At 35.9% G+C, this 25,436-nt stretch overlaps 1 protein-coding gene across 12 annotated transcripts in view; it reads left to right on the forward strand.

Moving 5' to 3' along the window:
- Positions 1 to 25,072, forward strand: part of COBLL1 (cordon-bleu WH2 repeat protein like 1) — a 159,775-nt gene extending 134,703 nt beyond the window's left edge. For 4 of the 12 annotated variants that reach the window (XM_036318546.1, XM_036318551.1, XM_036318555.1 and 1 more), the window contains 6 exons: positions 947 to 1,084; positions 3,735 to 3,969; positions 5,609 to 5,703; positions 9,370 to 10,931; positions 13,183 to 13,359; positions 19,932 to 21,231. In XM_036318546.1, coding sequence (XP_036174439.1) covers positions 947 to 1,084; positions 3,735 to 3,969; positions 5,609 to 5,703; positions 9,370 to 10,931; positions 13,183 to 13,359; positions 19,932 to 20,018 — 2,294 coding nt within the window. In that variant the 3' untranslated portion in view covers positions 20,019 to 21,231. Of the gene's footprint in view, positions 1 to 946; positions 1,085 to 3,734; positions 3,970 to 5,608; positions 5,704 to 9,369; positions 10,932 to 13,182; positions 13,360 to 19,931; positions 21,232 to 24,777 lie in introns of those variants that run through there. The other 8 variants (XM_036318547.1, XM_036318557.1, XM_036318553.1 and 5 more) reach the window with 6 other exon arrangements.
- The last annotated feature ends 364 nt before the right edge of the window (positions 25,073 to 25,436 follow it).

The following is a 25,436-nucleotide window of genomic DNA, read 5'->3' on the forward strand; positions in this document are numbered from 1 at the left end:
TTACATGAAGATGTAAAGCACCATTCTTTTTGTAATTCAATTGGTCATCTATTTTCAGTTAAAACATAGTTCATTCTTTTCTTTAAAAAAAATTTTTTTTACTCTTTATTGTTGATAAAACACCATTCTTCATGCAACTGTCCTAAGTATGAATTTAACATGCAAAGTGTTCAAATCTAATGGTAAAAACTTATTATGAAATATTTTTATTATATGTTCTCATTTTAGATTCCCAATAAATGAAATTCAGGTAAAAATAAAATAATTCAAGCTGATTCTATTTCCTAATATTTTTTAATAAAAGCTACTTATTAGTAACTATTATAAAAATGAGTAAGATAAATTTCTTAATCCTTAGACTTAATTTAAAGTTAAATATAAGTGAAAATGATGAGCTAATGATGTATAATCAAAAATAGATTATTATGATGCCAGTAGGATAATTTCATAGGTATGAAAATTGCTTAATATAACCTTACCTAGTTTTTACAATTCATATTCACAAATACAGGGAGAACTCAGAAGCACCCAAATGTTCCTAAATCTTTTATATTTAGATGATATTTAGGAGTTGGAATTTTGACACATCTTACACAAAAAAATTCTCCTCTCCTCTCTAATTAAAAGTATTACCGTTAGATACCTAGTAATGATTTTACCTAACTTTTACCCAAAATGATATTAATGATATCATCTATTTCAAAAAAGAAAATTTATTACATTATATCACACAGTATAAGTGAAATAAGAAAATTCGGAAGTATTAGAAGAAAAGGTATAATTGCTATTCAAACTTTGCTTGATATCTATTTATCTTCCTTTTTTTTTTTCTTTTACCTCTTCTTGTTTAATGCATGGGTAATTGTGAGCTAACAAATCTGATTCCTTCCGAAATACTTCTTGGTCTCTGCCTGCCTTAACTCTTGTCTAAGTGCCATTTCCACAGATTTTCCTTCTTTGGCAGAAGCCTCACTTGGCCCTGGGCTCCCCAGTCATGAACAGTGCACTGTGCCCAAAGGGGCAGACGACATCTCTCTCGTGGAGTGCCCTGAAACGCCCGAGGCAGCCGCAGCATCTCTGACATGTAGGTGACCGGGCCTTTCTTGAGATGTAAGATGAATGAAATCAGTGGTTCTGCAGCATTTCAGTTCCTCTTCTATTTGGCTTTCTTCTTCTGTGGCAAACTATTTGAACTTTATTACTTAACTATAAAAAATACATGTTTTTCTTTCTTGAAGTTCTCTTTTGTTACCTAGGCATGGCTTATTTTCTGTAGTATTGCTTTTGATTGGGATTTTTATTTTTAAAATGTTGGAATTATTTTGTGACCAGTGGCAAAACTTTATAGTTAGGTAATACTTGAATGTTATAAATATTTTCTCAATTTTTCAGTGACTCGGAAAGAGTCCTTATCACCTCAAAGTGGTTATTTAAAATTAGTATATTATCATACACTGCTTATAGGAATGTACAATCGTGTAGCCAGTTTGGAAAATAGTTTGGCATGTTTTTGTTTGTTTGTTTTAAATAAAATTTAAGCATTTGTTTTCTATATGACCCAGCAAGCACACTCCTAGCTATTTTCTCAAGGAAAATGAAAACTTATGTGTATACACAAACTTCCTTGTGAACTATTATAGAATTTTTATTCATAATTGCCAAAAGCAGGAAACAATTCAGTGTCCCTAAACTGATGAATGAATAAAAATAACTGGTTGGTTCATACATCGGAATACTAACATCTATCTGTAAATAGGAATTAATAACTAATTCATGAAACAACATGGATGAATCTCAAATGTATTATGTTAAATGAAGGAAGCCAGATTAAATGGCTAGATGCTGTATGGTTTCATTGACGTACTGTCTGGACATAGGAATAATAATTACCAGGAATTGGGATTAGGGAGTGGGGTTGATCACAAAGAACATGGATTGTTTTGTGTGTGTGTTTTTTAATCCTCATCCAAGGATATGTTTTTATTGGTTTTTAGAGAGAGAGGAAAGAAGAGAGAAACATTGATGTGAGAGAGAAATATTGATTGGTTGCCTCCCATATGCGCCCCAACCAGGGATTGAACCCACAACCTAAGTATGTGCCTGACCAGGAATTGAACCTGCAACCTTCTGATGTATGGGGTGATGTGCCAACCAACTGAGCCACCAGACCAGGTTCAAGGCAGGGGGATTTTGGAGGTTGATGGAATTGTTCTAAACCTTGATTGTGCCGGTGGTCATACAACTATATATCTCTGTCAAAACTGGATATTTCAACATATATTCCAAAAGTGATGAATTTTTTTAAAATATGTTTTATTAGTTTTTTTACAGAGAGGAAGGGTGAGGGATAGAGTTAGAAACATTGATGAGAGAGAAACATCGATCAGCTGCCTCCTGCACACTCCCCACTGGGTATGTGCCCGCAACCAAGGTACATGCCCTTGACCTGAATCGAACCTGGGACCCTTGAGTCCCCAGGCCAACGCTCTATCCATTGAGCCAGGGCTCCAAAAGTGATGAATTTTACTGAATGTAAATTTTACCTCAGTTTTTAAAAATGAAAAAGAAAACAACTCTGCCTGGCAGCAACTACAATAACGTCTGGCCTAGTTAGCACTTTTTTATGAATGAATTTTAAGACAGCAACTCACCAGGCTAGATTTAATGTAATATAATTCTACTAGAGGCCTGATGCATGAAATTCGTGCAAGAGTAGGCCTTCCTTCCCCCGGCTGCCGGCACTGGCTTCCCTCTCAGTCCCAGCTTTGTCCAGAAGGATGTTTGGAAGGACAGCTGGTCTAATTAGCATATTACACTTTTATTATTGTAGATTTTATCACAAAGAGGTATTTGTCAGATAACTTTGCCATTTTAATCATCTCCAGGAAAAACATACTAGGATCCTAAAAGTAGTGAAATTTTAAGCTTTAATAACTTATAAGTAAAATGCTACAAACTTAGAAAATCATCTTCTGAAAATTAATACTTACATTTCATTTAATGTACTATATTTTGTGAGTTTTAAATAATTTTAAATATTTTCTTTTTCAATTTTGTTATCTAATTGAGAAGGACTGGAAAACTTAAAAAACTATTCGAACTATATAAAGCTAAGTAAGTAAAAAAGAAATGTCAGTAATCACACTTTTAGGTTATGTTTTTATAATATTTTAACGTTTATATTTTGGATGTTGTTAAATCTTAAATCTTCACTAAGAATTTGAGCACTGTTGTTTCCACGTGAATATTCTTCCTCTATAACTTTTGGAGCTGAAATATGATAGCTGTGATGTAACGTTTGTGAAAATTATTCATCTTTCACAGCCCTTAACCCATTTTTTTTATTGTAGTCCTCAAATATAGCCATCATATAAGTCTATTAACCCATACAAAAACAAACTTAATTTAATACTTTTTAAAGCTTGAGGAAATTTGTACTAGCTAATCAGCCAACTGTGAAAGCTATTTTGGATTAGATTTTTTAAAAGGAATCAGACTTTTCTATGACATTTAATAAAAGGAAGTCTAAATAACTATTTAGAATTATATGTTTGAGATAATCTGATTACATGTTAACATAATTATTCATCATTAGAAAAGTATTCCACTATTAGCTTTGAACCAGAATTTAAGAGTCTAGCTAATTTTTGTTTTAAAAATTCCTTCTTTGCCAGGATTGTATAGCATGAATGAGGCAAATTAATATTTAGGATTCTATCTTCATTTCTTTGTAGCTGGAGTAAGCTCTGATTACAGTCTTGAGGAGATAGAAGAAAAGGAAGAACTGAGTGAAGTGCCTAAAGATGAGGCTGAAAATATTTCTGGGAAGTCACAAGATATTCCTTTTGGACCTACTGATATAATAAATACACTAAAAAGTGATCCTGACTCAGCCCTTGGCAGTGATACTGGAGAGTCCTCACAAAACTCCAAAGATGAAAAACAAGAAACTAGAAACACAGATGGACAGTAAGTAGTCTATGTGCCAGAAAGGTGGTGGTGGTTTGTTTAGTTAATACTAGTCTTCTGGAATATAGATCTGATATATTAAATGCAAAGTATCGCTTACATGCAACTGTTTGTAAATTAAATCAAATTCAGAAGTTCTAGTGCCTATTGGTCAAATAAACCATAACATGTAGCTAATTTATATGACTCAAAAATAAAAGTTTTGTTTATTTGTATTGTATGTATTTTACCTATTACCTATTTAACCTAAATGAAACATTTAATTTTCAGTTTTGTGAAATGCTCCTTAAAGATTTTTACTGACTTGTATATAAAACAATTCCACATATTAGAGTATGATAATCAATTACCAATATTATTTTTATAGTCAACTTTATGATACAAACAATGCACTTGCCACTTGATCCCAGGAATTGAAAACTATAGTACAGTTCACTTGCATTTTGTTAAAAATGCCATACCATGAATAAAGATGAAGTTGATTAGACAAAAATAAACCATCTTCATCAAAATTTTGCTATAATTTTCATGGGATTGCCTCCAAATAAAACTCTTCTATCACCAATAAACTCCAGTGAGGTCAGTCCACATTCTGACTTGACAGAAGTGAACCATGTCATATTATGCTCAGTGAAAAGTCAGAGAAAGACAAATGCCATATGATTTCACTTATATGTACAATCTAAAGAACAAAATAAATAAGCAAAACAGAAATAGCTTCATAGATACAGAGGACAGACTGACTGTTGTCAAAGGAGAGGGTGTTGGGGGACTGGATGAAAAAAGATGAAGGGATTGAGAAGTATAGATTGGAAGTTAAAAATAGTTTGTAGGGATGTAAAGTATAGCATAGGAAACATCTTATATAATAAAAGGCTAATATGCAAATCAACCAAATGGCAGAATGACCAGTTGCTATAATGCATACTGACCACCGGGGGCTGACACTCAAGGCAGGAGCTGCCTCCTGGTGGTTAGTGCATTCCCACATGGGAGCGCTGCTCAGCCAGAAGCTGGGCTCAAGGACCCCTCCGCAATACTAAGGACCCCTCGGGGGATGTCCGTCGTGGGGGTCCCGGACTGCAAGAGGACTCACACCAGGCTGAGGGTCACTCCTCACCCCCCCCCCAACCAATGCACGAATGTTGTGCACCAGGCCTCTAGTAGTCAATAATATTGCAGTAACTATATATGGTGCCAGATGGGAACTAGAAATATTGAGGGGAAACACTTTGTAAAGTATAGGATTGTCTAACCACTATGTTGTACACCTGAAAGTAATAATACAAAATAATATTAACTATAAACTGTAATTGAAAAATAAAATTTGACTATGCCAGATGCAAGATTAAAATGTTTCATTTATATCCCTTTTCTCTAAAAGACAAATAGTAATGACAAAAAGACATTGTTTTGGGGGAAAGTATACATTTTACAAGGTTTTTACATCTTTCTTTGTAATATGACCCCCTCAGTTGCATTTTTTTTCTTTGCTATTAAATTTTCAGTATTTGGCAGAAAAAGATTATTATTTTAGTCCATCTGTCTTTGGAAATTATTGCCTGTTTTCTCATTGTGCGTGCGTGCATGTGTGTGTTTGAATAGTTTCGATATATAACATACAATATCGTTTTTGCAGAGAACCACACTTGATGGTATATAATCCAAGAAATGAAGAGAGGGTAGTTGACAATGTGAGAAACTTGAAGTCATTGGGCCCAAGTCAAGGGAATGGTGAGTTCTAAAATCACTAATAGCCAACACTTTCATAGCACTTATGTGCCAAGGGCCATTCTTAACTCTTTATATATATTAACTCATTTAATCTTGTATGTTAACTCATTTATGAGCATTATTATCTTTAGTCCCATTTTATAGAGGATTGATTGAACCACAAAGATATTATGTAACTTACTTGAAGTACCACAATTATTTAGTGGTGGGCCTCAGATTTGAACTCAGGTGATATTACTCCAGAGTCTGCTTTTAACTGCCATGTGTACCCCTTTTGTCCTTGTGGTTAAATGTTAGAGGTTATCTGATCTAGAGCTTAAAGATATATACTCAATGCATACTTGTGATTTATTTCTCTTTTTTCCTACATGTTGGTTAATTTAAATATATATGTTTCCGATTCATTTTCCTCATGGTCTACCATCCCGAGATACAATACTGAGTATTTTTTTAATAATTTCCCCATTTTTTTACACAATTCAGTTTTTTGTGATGTGGTAGCTGCATTTCTATTGAGAAATCATGATTTTAAAGCTGCTTCCTTATTCTTAAAATGATAATCAAATTAAATATGTTTGGCTAAATTTTGGCATCAAGGTAGTGGTAGGGTCACAGGTACACTTCTGTAATAATACTTACTGGCATTTGCATTTGATTTTTTGCAATGACCTTTGTCAACTCTAGGTGCTTTTCAAATAAATAAATTCTGTTGCCCTTACAGTAGTTTTATTCTGTTTTCCTCTTTTATTTTTTTCCCTATCCTGCATACTTATATAAATCATCTTTTCATCAGGTCATAGATATTGATGTCAGTTTTGAGTAGGGGAAGGATAATACAAAATAAACATTCTCCTTCTACTGGCTATTCTTGAAAAAAAGTGGCCTGTCCATTCATTGACACTTGGTTAGCATCATAATCAGGTATTTTTTATGATGGACTGGGCAATACATTCAGTTATGATCCTAAGTGTCCGGGCCTGACAATCACTTGGAATAATCATGAAATTTTGATTTGAAATTCAGTTAGGTGATGGTAAAGTAGGTATAACCCACCAAAAAAAAAAAAAGTGAAAAATAGAAATTTGGATTTCTAAGTCAATAAATTAGAGTTTGTTATAGGGATTTCATTTAAAATATATTTTTAGGTTGGTGTACCTTCCTTTGGAAAGTGTTTCTATTGCGTAACTGGGATATATCTCTATTCAGTGGAAAGTGAGAAATAAGAGAAGGAAATACATTTAGGCCAAGGACCATTTCTTATATACTTCTTATATATCACTAGAGGCCTGGTGCACGAAATTTGTGCACTGGGGGTAGGTGCGGGGGGTCCCTCAGCCCGGCCTGCACCCTCTCGTAGTCCAGGACCCCTCGGAGGATATCTGTCTGCCAGCAGTCAGACATCCCTCTCGCAATCTGAGACTCCTTGCTCCTTAGCCCTGCCACGGAGGTGGGAGAGGCTCCTGCCACCGCCACTGTGCTCACCAGCTGTGAGTCTGGCTTCTGGCTGAGTGGTACTCCCTCTGTGGGAGTGCACTGACCACCAAGGGGCAGCTCCTGTGTTGAGCGTCTGCCCCCTGGCAGCCAGTGCGCATCATAGCAACCGGTCATTCTGATTATTCCACCATAACGGTTGCTTAGGCTTTTACTATATAGATTTGCTAGTGCCAAGGACCATTTCTTATATACTTCGGTGCTCATAGCAGTATTGAGAGGAGTACTTTTCATACAGATATTAAATATACTTATGAGCCAAATAAATGAGAGCAAAGGCCGATATGTGCCTCTTCCATGGTTCCTAATCACATGTGCTTAATTTTGTAAATCACAAAAGTTAATAATTATTTATCATTGAGAAAAGTCACTCATGTAGAAAATACATATTCTTATAATTAGTTGCATTTTATTTGGGGAAAATAAAAATGAAAATTATATATTTAATATGGGAACCTTGCAGCATAATATAAGATGTAACTACGATGACCAGTAAATTGTACAGTTAGGCAGGCTTTAAAAACATGATATTTTGAAAAATTGTTAGTATACAAATTTACCTGGCAACATGATTTTTTTGCCTGCATTTCTTTTTCTTGCCTTTTTTTCTTTTTTTAATAGAGGAACTAGTTTAAATATCTCATGACACCTTAGGCAGTGAAATTGATGTTTACCGTATACATGAAAGTGAGTGATGATAAAACTATAGAGAAATACTTGATATCCTTTCACAGTTTGGCTCCCAAGGCTCACATTTCACTTGTGCTATGCAAACTACAAGACTGAAAGAGGAGGCCTCTGAGGATTTTGAAGATGGGGGCTAGTTGGTCATTCAGGAGAAGTGATTCTTCTGGGCATTGAATAGAGGAGCACAGTATATATAACTCGAGCATGGTACTCAGTACTAGACACATGGTGCATACTCAGAAACCCGTGCTTCTTTTCCGACGTCTCATTCCATCTCTTTGCCATCATGTATTTGGCTGGCAACTGTTGCTCTGTTGATGTAGACACTGGCAAATGATTTTTGTTTTTAGGAAGTCTGAATTAGAATTAAGAGGAAAAGTAGTACAGGGAGAGGGGGGCTGTTTTCTCTATTTGAACTCTGAGAAGAATAGGTCGTTTTTCCCCAAATGAAAAAAAACCACATGATCATTTTTATGTAGTGAAATCACTAGTATTATGACTCAAAACGCAGTCCCTTTCAGAGAGGACACTTAGTTAACAACTCAGCCAATACTGATTGTGTTTTTACTTTAACTCTGAAAGGTAATGTTTCTGTTGTCTGCCTTCTTTAAAACTGATAACATTTGCTGGGATTGCTTCCCCTTATTTTTATGTATAAAATAATAAATGACAGAAGAGAATTGAGATGGAAAAACATAAAGAATAAAAAATATATTTTGAATTTGTTAATTTCTTTTGTCTTTCTTAACACTGACTGTGATATGAAGTCTTTACTTATAAGAAGAAACATAGCAATGTTCTATGGAGTGCTTGCTCTGGGCAATATCCTATCCTAATAAGCATGTTATATAAATGATAGAGAAAATATATACTTGACTCCTAAAAAACATGGATTTGAGCTCCATGGGTCCACTTATATACATATTTTTTTCAATAATATATAAAAGTGTATTCCCTTCCTTATGATTTTCTTAATAACATTTTCTTTTCTCTAGCCTGCTTTATTTTAAGAATACCATATATAATGCATATAACTTACAGAATATGTGTTAGTCCATTGTTTAGGGTATCAGTAAAGCTTCTAGTCAACAGAAGGCTATTAAGCTTCTGGGGAGTCAAAAGTTATATCTGGATTTTTAATTGTGTAGAAAGCTCAGTGTCCCTACCCCCGTGTCCTTCAAGGGTCAACTGTAATACATACTTTCACGTTTTTACATCTGAGCAAACTGAGGCTCAAAGGGGTAAGTAATAAGTTGTGATCACAGATGTTATAATTAGTCAAGCCCGCTTACAGATGGGTTCCAGACTCGGGTCTCCATGACACCAAAGCCCATGCTGTTTTCATTAAATGCAACTACCTGATTTTGTGTAATGAGTGAGCTGACAATTTTAAACCGACCTAATTTAGTTTGGGGAGGCAAGCATTGCAAACTGAAGTTTTTCTATTTTTTCTTCCTAATACTTGATGATTTTTTCTTTTTCTCTCAGTAGATCAAAATGAAATAACTGTCACTTCAAGGAATGCGGAAGATCATATGAAAGATGGAGTGAGGAGAACAGAAATCAATGGAGGAGGTGTTGCCAAAAATAACAATGTGGACATGGAAGTTGACAGACTTCAGGCACATAAAACTGAAACTGCTAGACGTGACAAGGAAAATCATCTAGCTGCTTCATCAGAACCAGGCCCAACACTGAATCAACCCCGTGCAGAAAAGACAAAAATGCAAGATGCAGCAATCCAGGCAACTCCTTTCTGCAACAGTTTTGATGGGACTCACCGACATCATCATTTGTCCGACTTCAAAGTTGATGAAAGTGTGCAAACTGCAAGTAACAACAAATCAACTCAACATTCGTCTTTAAGTCCACAAGGTTCCGTGGACACCTCAAGAGAATTCAGGAGACAGGGCCCTCTCACTGTACATTCAGAAGATCAGCTCACCATGAAAGATTCAATGTATGCACATGGTAATGATGCTCCTGTAGACGAGATTAATAAAAACTCAACGGCTTCTTACATGAAGAATTATCCACTCCACAGACAAGACTACAATCCCAAGCCAAAACCTTCCAATGAAATTACAAGAGAATATATACCCAAAATTGGGATGACTACTTATAAAATAGTGCCGCCCAAGTCCCTGGAAATAGTAAAAGATGGGGAAACAGAAACCTTAGGGTATGAAGATGATCAAGACAGACATTCTTTAGGGAAAAAGCACATGCATGAGAATGTGAAAGAAACTGCAATGCAGACAGAAGATTTTGTTATTTCTGAAATTCCAAAGGAGCCACAGCTAGACCTTAAACCCAAGCCTGCCCTGAGATCAGAGCATAAGGGGCACAGTGTGGAGGGCGTGCTCCACAGCCCCGCGGCAAATCCTCTGAAACCCACTCCCAGAATGACGAGAGACACTGGCACGGCTCCTTTTGTGCCAAACTTGGAAGATATAAACAATATATTAGAGTCAAGACTTAAATCTCGGGCTTCAAATCCCCAGGCCAAACCAAGTTCCTTTTTTTTGCAAATGCAAAAAAGAGCTTCGGGTCAGTACGTGACATCCGCAGCGGCCAAGAGCGTCCACACTGCCCCTCACCCTGCTCCACAGGAGCTCCCGAAGAAGGAGGTGGAGAGGGATCCGAGGCCTCCTCCAGAGCCAACTCCTTCTCCCTCCAGTCAGACAGCTCGCTCGCCTCCGCAGCCCCACGTTAAAGACGCTGATGGTGGCCTCAGCAGTCAGAAGCCTCCTGAAACCTCTCCTCCTCCACCCCCTGTGGCTCCCAAACCCGTTTCTCTTCCCACAAGTCAGTTGGCAGCGCTAAACCTGAAGACTCTGACAACGTTCGGTGCCCCGCGACCTTACTCGAGCTCGGCGCCTTCGCCCTTCGCCCTGGCCGTAGTGAAACGGTCTCAGTCTTTCAGCAAAGTGCGCACCGAGTCCTGCAGTGAGGGCGCCTCTGCGCCCGCTCCCAGTGGCGCGGAGGAAGGGGAAAGGCCTGCTGTGGACACACCTGTGGACGCCCCACAACTCGGTGTGAGTAATAAGGTAAATTTTACCTTTTTAAAAAGAAGGGGTTCTTGTACAGCATGTTGATATGTTTGTGTATTAAGTCTGAATTCATATTAATCTATTATCAAATAACCTGCTGTAGAAAAAAAAAGTTTAATACATAGAATCTGATATTTACTCTCAGAATTACTATCTATAGTAATAAAAGCATAATATGTTAATTAGACCAGACGTCCTTCCGCATGACCTTCCAGACGAAGCCGGGCCATGAGGGAAGCCTGGGTCCCAGGTGCCAGAGGAAAGCTGGTGCTTGCAGCCGGGGGAAGGAAGGCCTACTCTTGCATGAATTTTGTGCACTGGGCCTCTAGTAATTCATATAATTTGATTGGGTATCAGGCCAACATATAATTATATTCTCAGCAAATATTTTAATTTAAAATTTCTTTGCTCCTACATTTGTATAGTGTACTAGTTTATAGTTCTGACCCTATTTCCCTGGGTTTTGCTTATCTTAATTTGTTTATAACTTTCTAGATGTTCCGGTTTACTTTATTTTTTTCTCCCATTCTACATAATTGCAAAAATAGTTTTAATTATATAGAAATATAGCCTGGCGGGCATGGCTCAGTGGTTGAGCATGGACCTATGAACTAGGAAGTCACGGTTGGACTCCTGGTCAGGGCACATGCCCAGGTTGCAGGCCTGATCCCCAGTATGGGACGTGCAGGAGGCAGCTGATCCATGATTCTCTCTCATCATAGATGTTTCTATCTCTCTTCCTCTTCCTTCCTCTCTGAAATCAATAAAAATATTTTTACTATATATATTTATATAAACAGTATCAAAGCCTAGGTAAAATAACCAAGCATCTCTCAGCTATGTATTTTCTATAATATACACTTAAACTCAGCTTATTAGATAGCTTTACAAATAAATAATTTAAAACCAGAGTTTAAATATGCCATTTTCTTAATTTCCTATTTTGTTAATTCAGTGTCAGCTTTTCCAGTTATGTGTATGTTGACCAAAATATCATTTAACTTCTATGGAACTTTAATAATTTACAAAAAGAGGGAGTATTTGTTGACTTAGTGTTTGCTCAACTATTACAATTCGCCAGATTCACATAGTCAAAGGAGAGGATGAAATTCACAGAATGAGTTATGATATTCCCCACACAGTTTTTAAAAAGTACTTTGTGTACTTTTACTCTGATCGTGTTTAAAGAATACTTCCATATTTGTGTGACAGTTCCAGATGTATTTTATACGAATTTTTCAAACATTCCGAGAGTAACAGAACATTAACCATATTGCCAAGTAAAGATTTTTCCATAATTTAATGCAATATTTATCTTGAAGAATATTTCTTCATTTCACGTTTATGTTTATTACTTTGATATAATTTCAGGAAGAGATATATGATGTGAGATTAATTCTTTACTTGGGAATAAAGCCTGTGTTTTTTCTTAGAATGGAATACCTTTCCTAAACAACAGAAGCTTGATTTGGAAAATACAGTCTTTGAGCCACTGCCTGAGCTCTGTTTAACTCACCATTTGTAAAGATATTTATTTGGCAGTTTGAAAAAGACATATTTAAAATTTTTTGATAATAGTTGCCAGTTGAATTAGTTACTAAATATTCGTTTCTAAGACGTTGAGTTAAAATTTTAATTCTTAGAAGTTCCTATTATTTATCTTTAGTCCCATGGGAAAAATAAAGAAAACATGGCCATCTCTAGTCCTTCTAACTTCCAGAAACAAAACAAGCCATTACAGGTAGCATAATCATTAACATTTTATTATTAGATGATATGTTGCTAGTTTCAACCAGTGTGAATTTGCCAATATTTGTCTATTTTGAACCATCAAAAATAATAATTTCACAACCTAATATGTTGGAACTGTAAAAATGGGTTCTTTTTTAGTCTGTGGAATATTTATTTTTAAAATTCATTTGGCTCTCTTAGGCAACTCCGTTGGAGAAATCAGCCTTATTTGTCTCAAGGACAGTAAAATTACCCTTTGTTCATGAAACAAAGAGAGGTACCACTTTTCTGCCTTAGCACCCTTCCTATTCAAGAGAAAGGAAATTAATGCCCTCTTTCCAGCTGAGCTCTGGTAGCTGAGACGATTCAGTGAGTGAGGATATAGAACTATGTCTAGGAAACCAATGTGGCAAATGGTGAATCCTAAAGCACTATTGATGAAGCAAAAAAAAAATGTTGAAAAATTGCCCATTTTTCACTTGGTATTCATATAAATATTTTGCATTTATTGTTTTAGGAAAATAACTCTGCACATAGTGAGCGGAATTCCCAAATACCATCTCCAACCGACTGCCCACCATTCACCCTTAAGAGGCAAAGTTCTCTAACATTCCAAAGCTCTGACCCCGAAGAGTTCCGACAGAGTCTGCTGACTGCAATTCGTTCTGGAGAGGCTGCTGCCAAATTGAAAAGGGTAAGTTTTCTTTATCAGATGGGTGACAGTGGATTTCTTTTCAACACTGTCAGACTAATACTTAGGGGAAATTGTTTCCTGTATTTAAACTTGAATACATAAGACGTCAGAAGTTACTCTTTTGTGTCAGGGGTCATTTTTGAAGTAAAGTCTGAGAGAGTCCGGAGTCTTACACATACTTTAAAATATGTCAAGTCTGTTTTCCATAACATGGACCAGGTGCACAACATGCCTTTTGCTCATTATTATGTAAGTAGATATAGAAAGTACCTGGACTCTTATTTTAAGAAATTGTTAACCCGCCTGGCCACCTCAGCTCAATGGTTGAGCATGGACCTATGAACCCGGAGGTCACAGTTTGATTCCGGTCAGGGCATATGCCCAGGTTACAGGCTCGATCCCCAGTAGCGGGCATGCAGGAGGCAGCTGATCAATGATTCTCTCTCATCATTGACATTTCTTTCTCTCTCTCCCTCTCCCTGTCTCTCTGAAATAAATAAAATTATATTTTTTAAAAAAGAAAGAAATTGTTAGTTCAACAGGAAAGATTATTTCAGAAAGATGATTCCCCCGTATTCCAGAGAACCTGCACTAGTGATAGTAACCTGCACTAGTTTCAGTTATGGTTACTAGGGTAATCAAGTTATTACCACATATGGGATTAGAATCAGTGGTTCTAATCAGTGGTTCTAGACAGCCGTGGGCAAACTACAGCCCGCGGGCCGGATCCGGCCCATTTGAAATGAATAAAACTAAACAAAAAAGACTGTACCCTTTTATGTAATGATGTTTACTTTGAATTTATATTAGTTCACACAAACACTCCATCCATGCTTTTGTTCCGGCCCTCTGGTCCAGTTTAAGAACCCATTGTGGCCCTCAAGTCAAAAAGTTTGCCGACCCCTGTTCTAGAATCTAGTGGTTCTCAACCTTCCTAATGCTGTGACCCTTTAATACACTTCCTCATGTTGGGGCGACGCCCAATTTCATTGTTACAAATTGAACATAATTAAAGCATAGTGATTAATCACAAAAACAATATGTAATTATATATGTGTTTTCTGATGGTCTTAAGCGACCCCTGTGAAAGGGTCGTTCGACCCCCCCAAAGGGGTCGCGACCCACAGGTTGTGAACCGCTGGATTAGATGAAAGTGCCAAAGGGGGGAGAGAGTTTTTATAGGTTAAACCAAAAAATGTAGAGAAAACCTAGAGAACTGAGATAAGACCTAATGTAGATATTCAAGTCCTAATAATGCTCCGCTGGAATTGTTCAGCTCCTCTGTACTGAGGTGTAGGAGAGCTTCGGGAATGGGGCAGATACCAAACACCTGTCACAGGGAATCACTACAGGTGAGTTTACTCCCTCTGTCACCGTCATCCACTGAAGGAGGACATGGATGTCCGGCTGGTGTGGCTCAGTGGTTGAGTGAAGACCTATGAACCAGAAGGTCATGGTTAGATTCCTGGTCAGGGCACTTGCCTGGGTTGTGGGCTCTATCCCCGAGTAGGGGGCATGCAGGAGGCAGCCAATCTATGATTCTCTTTCATCTTTGATGTTTCTATCTCTCCCTCTCCCTTCTTCTCTAAAATCAATAAAATATATATATATATTTTTAAAAAAGGACATGGAGGAGCCTAAGCCTGGCATCATCACTTGGACTTCCCAGAGGCTATAGTCTTCCTAAATGTCTTTCTTATTCTCTCTTTAATCGTCTTGACTGCAAATTCCTCAACACCCAAAACAAGAAAAAAAAATCATTATTCCACTGAATCTGTAGGCATTTTATTTTGTAAATTCCTTCTCTAATCGTTTTAGAAGCTATTTAGAGAAGATTAAGAGACTTGAGTAAAACACCAAGCTCGATAGAAATGAAATCTGCAAAGCAATAGGAGTGCTGCAAAGATGGAGAGAAAAGGGAAGAAATCTTGGGCACATCTCCTTGGCAGGCCTTGCCTACTCTGGCCATTTCCTCAGTGTGTGTGTTTCAGAGGAGCTGTGAGCGACAGCCATTCGGCTGGAGGGCTTGGTGCTCCCATCTGGGCACACTTGGAGATAAGGCAAAATGTCGTGTGCTGTCAGGAGTGGAGGAAACGTGAAGGAGTAAATCAGGGGATTAAGGGGGAATTTTTTTTAGAGTGTTTGTAGGCTGAATTTAGGTGCCAGACAGCAAAAATTTGGTAGAGCTTTACATATTAAAATTGGTAGTTCACCAGATGACATTTGAATTTTTGTGGGGGCATATGCCCCTACTAAATCACATATTGTCATTTATGAAAATATTTTCATTTTTATCTTGTAAATTAAGGATGTATTTCAGATACATCCTTTCCAAATCTAAAGCCTTCTCAATTCAATAAATTTGACAAGCATGTTTTAAGCACATAGATGTCAAACATTGTACTGGATACTTGGAAGACAAAAATGAGTCAAATGAAGCCTATGCCTTCTGGGTGTTCACTGCCTGGGTCTGAGAAACAGTGATACATCAGGCCCACAGGAGATCCAAGTAACTACACAGGAGATAATTGCAGTGTGTTTCCACTAAGCCAGTGGATATATTAATCAGTGTCAATGAACTAAGTGTAGAAAACAGTGCATAAAGGTGGAGATGCCTTTTAGCTCAACAGAATTGCACAGGCAAGCAGCTGTTTGCTTGGTGTGTTATGAGCCCTGATTTGGCAGTCTCTTCACATATAAAACTCTCATTGCTTCCAGAATGAGCTGGATGTGAATCAACAGAGAGAACAGGCCCAAAATGATGATGCTATCTATAATTGTCTCCTGTATATAACTCATTAAGTTCTATTGAGCCTAAATTTTATCTGTCTCAGTAGATTATGGATAGCTCTGAGTCTACGTACGTAGCGCCAGCTCCTAAATTTTGTTTAATGAAAATGTCTTACATAATCCATTTTATTCTACTAAGAATGGACACCAGGTCTAGTAAAGTTCACAGTATCCACACTTCACAATCAGCTTCCACTTCATGATCACTTCTAGTTATATATGCTAAAACTATGTGTGTACCAGGACTCTCATATAAGAATATTCTTGGAATATTGTTTGTAAAAGTTTCCGAGAAATATAGCCTTACTATCCAGAAATAGTAGAATGAATAGTAATATATTCAAAGTGCGGACTATCATATAGCAATAATTGGACAAAATATAGCTAAATATGACAGTATAGATATCTATGAAATTTGTAGTTTGACAGCACGCAACACTAAATTATGTTCTTTAGTGATACATGGTAGGTGGCAATTATTTTTAAAATCAAGGAAATAATTATAAAAACCCGGTAGTGGTTACTTCAGAGGGAAAGCCAAGGGGTTGTTAGGGGCTCATTGGAGCACAGGCACACAATTTAAGAGGGAACCAAATAACTAAGTAGTCAAGATGAATATTATCTTAAAGCAATATTTTTTAAATGTCCAAATTAATGCAAAATCCATGATGAATGAAATGTCAGAATGTTAAGTAAAGACAGGGTTAGCAGGGAGATGGAGGTATTCTCTCTCTTGACCTGGGTGGTGGGTTAGATACATGTGTGTGCTTGTTCCCATTGGGCTTTTCTGTAAATGTATTCTATTTCAAAAAAATTGCCAAAGTTGGTATAAGTGGGCACAAGAAGGCTCTAATTTCTTGTGATATTTGCTTAGACCCATATTTCTGTCCTGTCTGAGATGTTTCTCCCGATTTGTTTTAAATTCTAACATTTTTAAGTAGAGCAGCAGTTCCAGTGCCAAATACAGTCCCTAGTGATTTTGACAGTAGGCTTAGATTGTTCATCAGAAAGTTGGCTCAGGGTTTGCCTTCCTTTTGGCACCCAAATGTTGCTTAATTCCAGGTGCCAACCTGCCTTATGGCTCTGGTTCATACCGAGCAATTAACCTTCATTATCATGGTTGGTTCACATTAGAACAATTGTTCCTTGATCGCTCTAGTGAGAATGTAGTCATGAGCATGCCATGTTGTTGGGTTTTTTTCCTGTTTCTTAAGGTTTTTGCCTTACTCCCAGTCGACCCCCACGCAGCCACAGAAATTTCTCTTTAGATGCAGCATTAATAAATCTAGCTCAGTATTTTAGAAAATGTGTTTGATATTTAGATTTGTATGTTAATCAGCAGATTGTTTTCAGAAAGTAAAACAGATTAGGTAATTCATTATTGTTGACTTGAGCTGACACCAGAACTTCTTTGGCAGCTTTCAGATCCTGATAGTGCTTGAATTACTATTCCAGGTAGAAAATAGGGTTGTAAAAATAAAATCTGAAAATAAGCTCACAAATGAGGCTTATTACTTGATATTAAGTATTTCCTCAGAATGTAAGTAAAACTTATCTTTGACTAGATAGAAATCTGGAGTGAAGAAAAGAACTGGAAACTTCATCCAGAATCATGCTGGCTTGTTTTGTTTATTTCATTGGTTTGCTTTTGATTCATATTTCCGTGGTTTGAATTTGAACTATCAGGGGTTTCAGGTGGGTAGTTCTTTTCATATGTTTTTCAAGTAAAAATAAATGATAGTTTCATAATTAACTCTCTTTATGAGAATAAGAAAGTTATGTAAATATTCCTGAAATTTTTTTTAAACTTCAAGGGTAGATAGTCAACTAGTACATACTCATCAGTAAATTCTTAAAAGTTACTTTTAAAAAATATCTTTATTATAAGTGTCATGTGTTCATTGCTCAAAAATTAAGCAATATTTTTTACTTTATAAATGCTTGTAAAAAGTTACCATATTCCATTCAAGAAATATTCATTGTTTTATTCTGTGCCAGACACTAAAACAAACATGAGTATAAAGTAGCATTAAAATAAAAAAGGTCTCTGACCCCACAGAATTTATAAAACAGAATTTTAATGATGTCTTCTCATGTTTGGCAGTTCAGTCAACAAATTTTTAAATAATAAACAAAATACAGTTTCCTTCCCCAAAGTAAATGCTCTAGATAGATATATTACAGTGTAATCTGTCATACCACATTTGTAGTATGTAAACATATTTAATTTTTTATAAAAATAAAATCTTCTATAAAGCATTCAAAAACATATATCTCTTTGAAGCTTTCCACCTTATTTTATATACATATATATATATATATATATATATATATATATATATTATTCTTTTAAGACTACATAGTATTTGTGGATGAGTATAAGCTTAATTGCTCTTTATTGATGGACATTTACCTGGATCCTAGTTTTTCACTAACAGTAGTGCAACAATGACACCTTTTACTTGTAGATATTTGGAGCCATCAGTATGTTGTTTTAATGCTTAAAACAAATTCCTCTCTTGTACTTTACAAAGAATTATGTGAACAAAAATTACAAGAACAACTTTTACACACAGAGACTTTTTGGACCAAGGTTTCATAATGACAAGTCATTACCTGTGTGTTGTTTGTTGGCTCTACTTGGAAAGAAATCCTACATGAATACTAAACAGGGTGCGGACGATTTTTTCTTCCCTAGTGGCAACTATTCTTCTTAGCTCTTTTATTTCAGGTGGGTAATGTCAGCCATTCCACTCCACCCTGGATTCATAAGAGAGTTAAGACAGTTGACTAGTTCAGATGATCCTTCTTTGCTTAGTGAAAAGCAACAAAGGAAGTACAAGGAAACCAAATTCAAACTAAATTTGCCAATTTTATTTTCCCTTTCACTAACTTATTTTGTTGCTTAGCAGAATCGGTGGCCTTTTGTACTTCAAATCTCTTCTTGTAAGAAGATGATAATGTTTGGTTATGAACCTAAACTAGTCAACTTATACTCTAGAGATAAACTATGTTTCTTAGAATACTACCATATTTGATGCATTTCAAAATAGTGTACCTATTTACTATTTAAAATCCAGATGATTTTTTTTTACATTTTTCTAAATAATATTGGAATTTCAGACTATTTAGTAAATTCTTGTTATAGTGTTTTTCATTCACTTACACTTTATAAATAGAAAACTTTGGCATACAATTTTGGAACTTATGAGTTTATTTATTTAAAAAAGAACAAAACAAAACAAGATCTTTTATCCGGCAACTGTTTTAGCATAACAGTCATAAATTTGACTTTTTTAGCCCTTTTTAAGAAAGTATTTTAAAAACCAAAGCTCTTTTTTTTTTCCTTATAAATATTAACTTCAAGTTAATATATACCATCTATACAAAAATTGTAAAATTCTTTGCTTTGTGGAATTCCCTTTATTTTTGTACATTCTCCAAGGCACTTTTGAAGAGCCAGAATTAACCTAGCTAACAATGCTCTTTAACAGCTTGGCCTGCAATCAGTTGTGTTCTTGTCCCTTTGAGTTGATTTGGCAATCTTATAAAGAATAAGATGTGTTAGTGGATTACTTAACTTGTTTGTTGTGGAAATAACAACCCTTTCATTTTTAATTTCATGGTAGAGTGAACATTTATTCTTATTTGTCATTTATTGCATAATAAATACTAAACGTTAGCATTTACAATTAAACAGGCGTTAAATGTAGTAATTGTTGAAAATTAGATAGCTGTTCCATTTTAAATTGACGGGTGTAAAGTGTGTTTCTTTCTCTTAGGTTACTGTTCCATCAAATACAATATCTATGAATGGAAAGTCAAGACTCAGTCATTCCATGTCCCTTGATGCCCAGGACGGCCATTAAAGGTTGCGCTGACCTACTGCCCTTCGCCTCCTCCACGTCACAGAGCAACTTCATAATGGGAAATGTTAGCAAATATATATTCAGATGTACACTAATATATTATCTACGAAAGTGTAAGAGTTTATGCTGTGGCTTTTAATGCCAAAAGAAGAATTATCAGAATTTATAATTTATAATAATATTTTTTACCTTTTTTGCCTTAAGAGCTGAATATGCTACTTTAGAACTTTAAGACGAGGTGTTAATGACTTTCTTTTTTTTTTTCAAATGAGAAATAGTCATGTTGTTGTTGGTTTTTGTTCCACTTATTTTTTGACACATTATCTGCAATGTGACTTAGACAAAAGGATAAATTAAGAGTCATAGACATATTTGTATGATACGTGAATAACTAGGCAAACCTAGAGCTGACATTGGCTGTCTCAGTGTCACGGTTTAATTGCAAATATTATAAGTTATATTAAAGCCTATTTTGTGCTGAAAGTATGATCTAGAAAATGAATGATATTCAATAAGTATATTCAGTTCAACGGTTAATTTCAGTGATAAATCATTTAGTGTGCAACTCTTCTGTGTTCTTTGTGTAATTACAAAATCAGTGTCAAATTTATGGGGGGTACATTATATTTTAATATTTTATTACCATAAAACACTTGGTTTCTTAATCTTTAGAACTTAAATTGCACAAGGTAAATTTTAAATATTTTCTGTATATAATTGTTATTGTCACACAGATATTACACATTTTATGTGCCAGAAGCCTTAAAAATCTTCCTGTGAGAATGATATATTGTAACAGTTACTTCACATTTAATATGTAGAAAGGAATAGGAGTTAGTTTATGTCCATATTGGAAAACTTTAAAGACTACTTGGAGGTTCCAGAAATCTTGGTTTTAATTAAAGTAAAATGAAAAAATAAAGTCATTATGTAGTTCAGATGCAAATATTTTAAATAATAATATGTATTTACATTAATGCTAAAACTGTTAAGCCAAACAGTGCCTGATGTGTTTGCTTACAAGTGTTCTGGAGTCTAGACCTTGTTAATATTCTGTTCCTACTTTAAGGATTTAATTGCTCACTTATTTTAAAAGCTTTGTCAAACAAGCTGATGTTATGTTAGTTTTTCCTAAAGCTACTGAGATACCTGTCTCTTTGAAAAATGTGTTGATTTTTCCCCCCTGTTTAATAAAAGCAAGTTATATATTTGGGATGCTTTTTTTTTTTAATGCAGTTTGTGTCAACCAGCATATTTGTGTACTTCACCTGATAAAAACGTCTCTGTTAGCCAGTAAACAAACAAGTAAAGTAATACCTACCATTTATTAGGGTTCCCTGGTCTACATGGAAGCCCAGGTATTATAACTTAAATGCACTGTTCTCCAAAGTGGCTGCACCAGTCTGTCTTTCCACCTGCAGTGCAGGAGGGTTCCCTTTTCTCCTCATCCTCACCAGCACTTGTCATTTGTTGATGATAGCCATTCTGACAGGTGTGAGATGGTATCTCGTTGTTTTGATTTGCATCTCTCGGATGATTAGTGACTTTGAGCATGTTTTCATATGTCTCTTGGCCTTTGGTATGTCCTCTTTCGAAAAGTGTCTATTTAGGTCCTTTGCCCATTTTTTGATTGGATTGTTTATCTTCCTTTTATTAAGTTGAATGAGTTCCCTGTAAATTTTAGAGATTAAACCCTTATCTGAGATAGCATTGGCAAATATGTTCTCCCATGTAGTGGGCTTTCTTGATGTTTTGTTGATGGTTTCTTTTGCTATGCAGAAGGTTTTTATTTTGATGTAGTCCCATTTGTTTATTTTCTCCTTAGTTTCCATTGCTCTAGGAGCTTTATCAGTAAAGATATTGCTATGACATATGTCTAATATTTTGCTGCCTATGGAGTCTTGTAGGATTTTATGGTTTCCCATCTTACATTTAAGTCCTTTAACCATTTTGAGTTTATTTTTGTGTATGGTGTAAGTTGGTAATCTAGTTTCATTTTTTTTTTTTTGCATGGGATTCAGCATTACATTAGAAAGATTATACACCATGACCAAATGGGATTTATTCCGGGGATGCAAGGATGGTACAATATCGGCAAATCAATAAAAATGATACATCACATAAACAAATTAAAAGACAAAAATTACATAATCATATCAATCGATGCAGAAAAAGCATTTGACAAAATCCAACACCGTTTCTTGATAAAAACTCTCAGCAAAGTGGGAATAGAGGGATCATACCTCAACGTAATAAAAGCCTTATATGACAAATCTACAGCCAACATCATACTCAATGGGCAAAAACTAAAACCTAAGAACAGGAACAAGACAGGAATGCCCACTTTCACCACTCCTGTTTGACATAGTCCTGGAAGTGCTAGTCAAAGTGATCAGACAAGAAAAAGAAATAAAAGGCATCCAAATTGGAAAAGAAGTTAAACTGTCATTATTAGCAGAATACATGATATTATACATAGAAAATCCCAAAGACTCCATCAAAAAACTACTAAACTTAATAAAAGAACTTGGCAATGTAGCAGTATACAAAATTAACACCCAGTAATCTATGGCTTTTTTATATACCAATAATGGACTCACAGAAAAAAAAAAAAAATCCCATTTACCATTGCAACAACAACAACAAAAAGATACCTAGGAATAAACTTAACCAAGGAGGTAAAAGACCTGTACTCGGAAAACTACAGGACATTGAAAAAAGAGATAGAGGAAGACATAAACAAATGGAAGAACATACCGTGTTCATGGATTGGTACAATCAACATCATTAAAATGTCCATACTACCCAAAGCAATTTATAGATTCAATGCCATCCCCATTAAGATACCAACGGCATATTTCACAGACCTAGAACAAACTCTCCAAAAATTCATCTGGAATAAAAAAAGACTTCAAATAGCCACAGCAATCCTGAGAAAGAAGAACAAAGTTGGAGGGATCACAATATCAGATATCAAGCTGTATTACAAAGCCACAGTTCTCAAAACTTCCTGGTACTGGCACAAGAACAAACATATAGACCAGTGGAACAGGACAGAGAACCCAGAAGTAGACCCAAGCCATTATGCTCAATTAATATTTGACAAAGGAAACAAGAGCATACAATTGATTCAAAACAGTCTCTTCAATAAATGGTGCTGGGAAAATTGGTCAGGTACATGAGATTTTTTTTTTTTGATGTGCACATAGATCATATTTATTTGGTGCTTTAAAGTTTACACAAAATTTTTATCTGATGCACATATAGAACAAAAAAGTACACAAAGAGATTGCTATTTTGCCAAAGTCACACAACCAGGTAAGTGGCAGAAGCCCAAACCTCACTTCCAGTCTTCTCTTTCTAATGGCTGGATTTCGCAAACAATGAAGATGGTGCTGGATTTCAGTAACCTACTTATTCTGGATCTTCAGTTGGTTTTCTTTATCTTTTAAATGTTACTGCTTTCCTGCAAGTTTTCATCCTTAACACTTCAGACTCTTCATATGGATAGATATATTTTGCTGATGGCAAGAAAAAAATGCCACCATGTGTTCCCTCAAAGAACTTTTCTGACAGGTGTTTCGAGAAGAATTGTGAAACATTCTGGTAATTTGTGTAGCACTGTTGGCATTTCTGCCTCACAAACTGAAGAAATTTATTTGGAACTCTTGAAAATTACTCATCTTGGAGAAGAAAAAGTACTACAATTTCAAACAAATGTATAGTTTTTAAGCAACTTTTTAAATTTCCAATTTATTCTTTTATTTTACCCACTCCTTGTGCTGGATTATAACGATGGCCCAGATTCTTGACCTCACCTGCATTCACACCTTTTGCCATGTGACTTTGCCCTTCTTTCACTAAGGAGACAGAACACATTTCCTAACTCACAGAAGCAGGATTTTTGATTAATAGAATGAGGTGAAAGTGACACCAGGCCGATTCTTAGACTAGGCCTCAAAGGTCTGCATGCATTTGCTGCTCTCCCTGTACCTGAAATGCTGTTGTGAGAAAGACATCTCTGGGCCAGCTGAATGAATAGTTCTTAGAAGAAGACGAGAAATGGATGGAGCAGAGCTGACCTAGAGCATTCAATAGTCAGACCCTCAGACATGAGCAAGTTCAGCCAAGATCAGAACTACAAAGCCACCCCCTAGATGACTCCAAAGTGTGAGCAATAAATGCTTACCTCCTAGCTGTGCCACCAAGGTTTCATAGTCTATTGTTACATATCATTAGTGTGGCAATACATGTGATATACCCTCTTAGACTTGTATACATGTGATTCTACCCTAGTCACAAATTCATTCAATGTGTTCAGGTTCATATACCCTCTTTCCTCCAGAGTCCCAAGACTACTTGTTAAAACCAATACAAATACACCTCAGACACTCTGTCTAGCTCCCAAGTAGCTCAAAAATATTCTAACTTATTAATTCCTTTATTATTTGTGGTGCAAAAATACTTCTTTCTCTATCCTTCTTTCTCATTATTTTCAAACTTGGGAGCATGAGAGCTCAGGTATCAGAGCTTCACGACCCCCTCAGAAGCTCTTTGGACGGTTGTCTGTTTTATAGATTTGCCAGATAAAATATAGGATTCCTCACTTCAATTTGAATTTCAGGTAAACAATGGATTACTTGTTAGTATAAGCATGTTGCATGTAACATTTGGATATACCTATGCTAAAACCTTAATCATTCATCTGAAATTCAAATTTAACTGCATGTCCTGTATTTTTTTTCTTTGCTAAATCTAGCAATTCTACTATTAATTGAAAATCTGGAAGGAATAGATTGAAGGAAGAAGAAGCACCTACCATGTGTGCCAAAAAGAAAGCAGGTCCAGGCCCAGCTAAGCCAAGAAACCAAGTGGCATTATGGAAAAGAGTAGTTCAACCTTTGATGGTTCATCAACAGGAAAACCCTCATGTAATGAATAGAGAAAGGTTCATTGGACCTTCATTCACAGTGAAGAACCCTTTGGATGACTCCTGTTTGTGGGTTTTAGATACCTACAAGTCATTGGGAAACGATATACTTAAGAAATTCTGAGCCCTGGCTGGTTTGGCTTGGTGGATAGAGCGTCAGCCTGCGGACTGAAGGGTCCCAGGTTCGATTCTGGTCAAGGGTACATGCCCAGGTTGTGGGCTCAGTCCCCAATGGAGGGCGTGCAGGAGGCAGCCGATCAATGATTTTCTCTCATCATTGATGTTTCTCTCTCTCTCTTCTTTCCTCTCTGAAATCAATAAAAATACATTAAAAAAAAAAAGAAATTCTGATATTGGCCTATTAACCTACACATTATTATGGGTTATAGTATATGGGTTATAATCATACATGGTTTTTAGCTGTTCTGCATATTTGAAATTATTTATAATAAAGTGGGGAATAAACACATGTGGAGAGAAAGATACTT

The sequence above is a fragment of the Myotis myotis genome, unplaced genomic scaffold, assembly GCF_014108235.1.
Source record: "Myotis myotis isolate mMyoMyo1 unplaced genomic scaffold, mMyoMyo1.p scaffold_m19_p_8, whole genome shotgun sequence".
NCBI lineage: Eukaryota > Metazoa > Chordata > Mammalia > Chiroptera > Vespertilionidae > Myotis > Myotis myotis.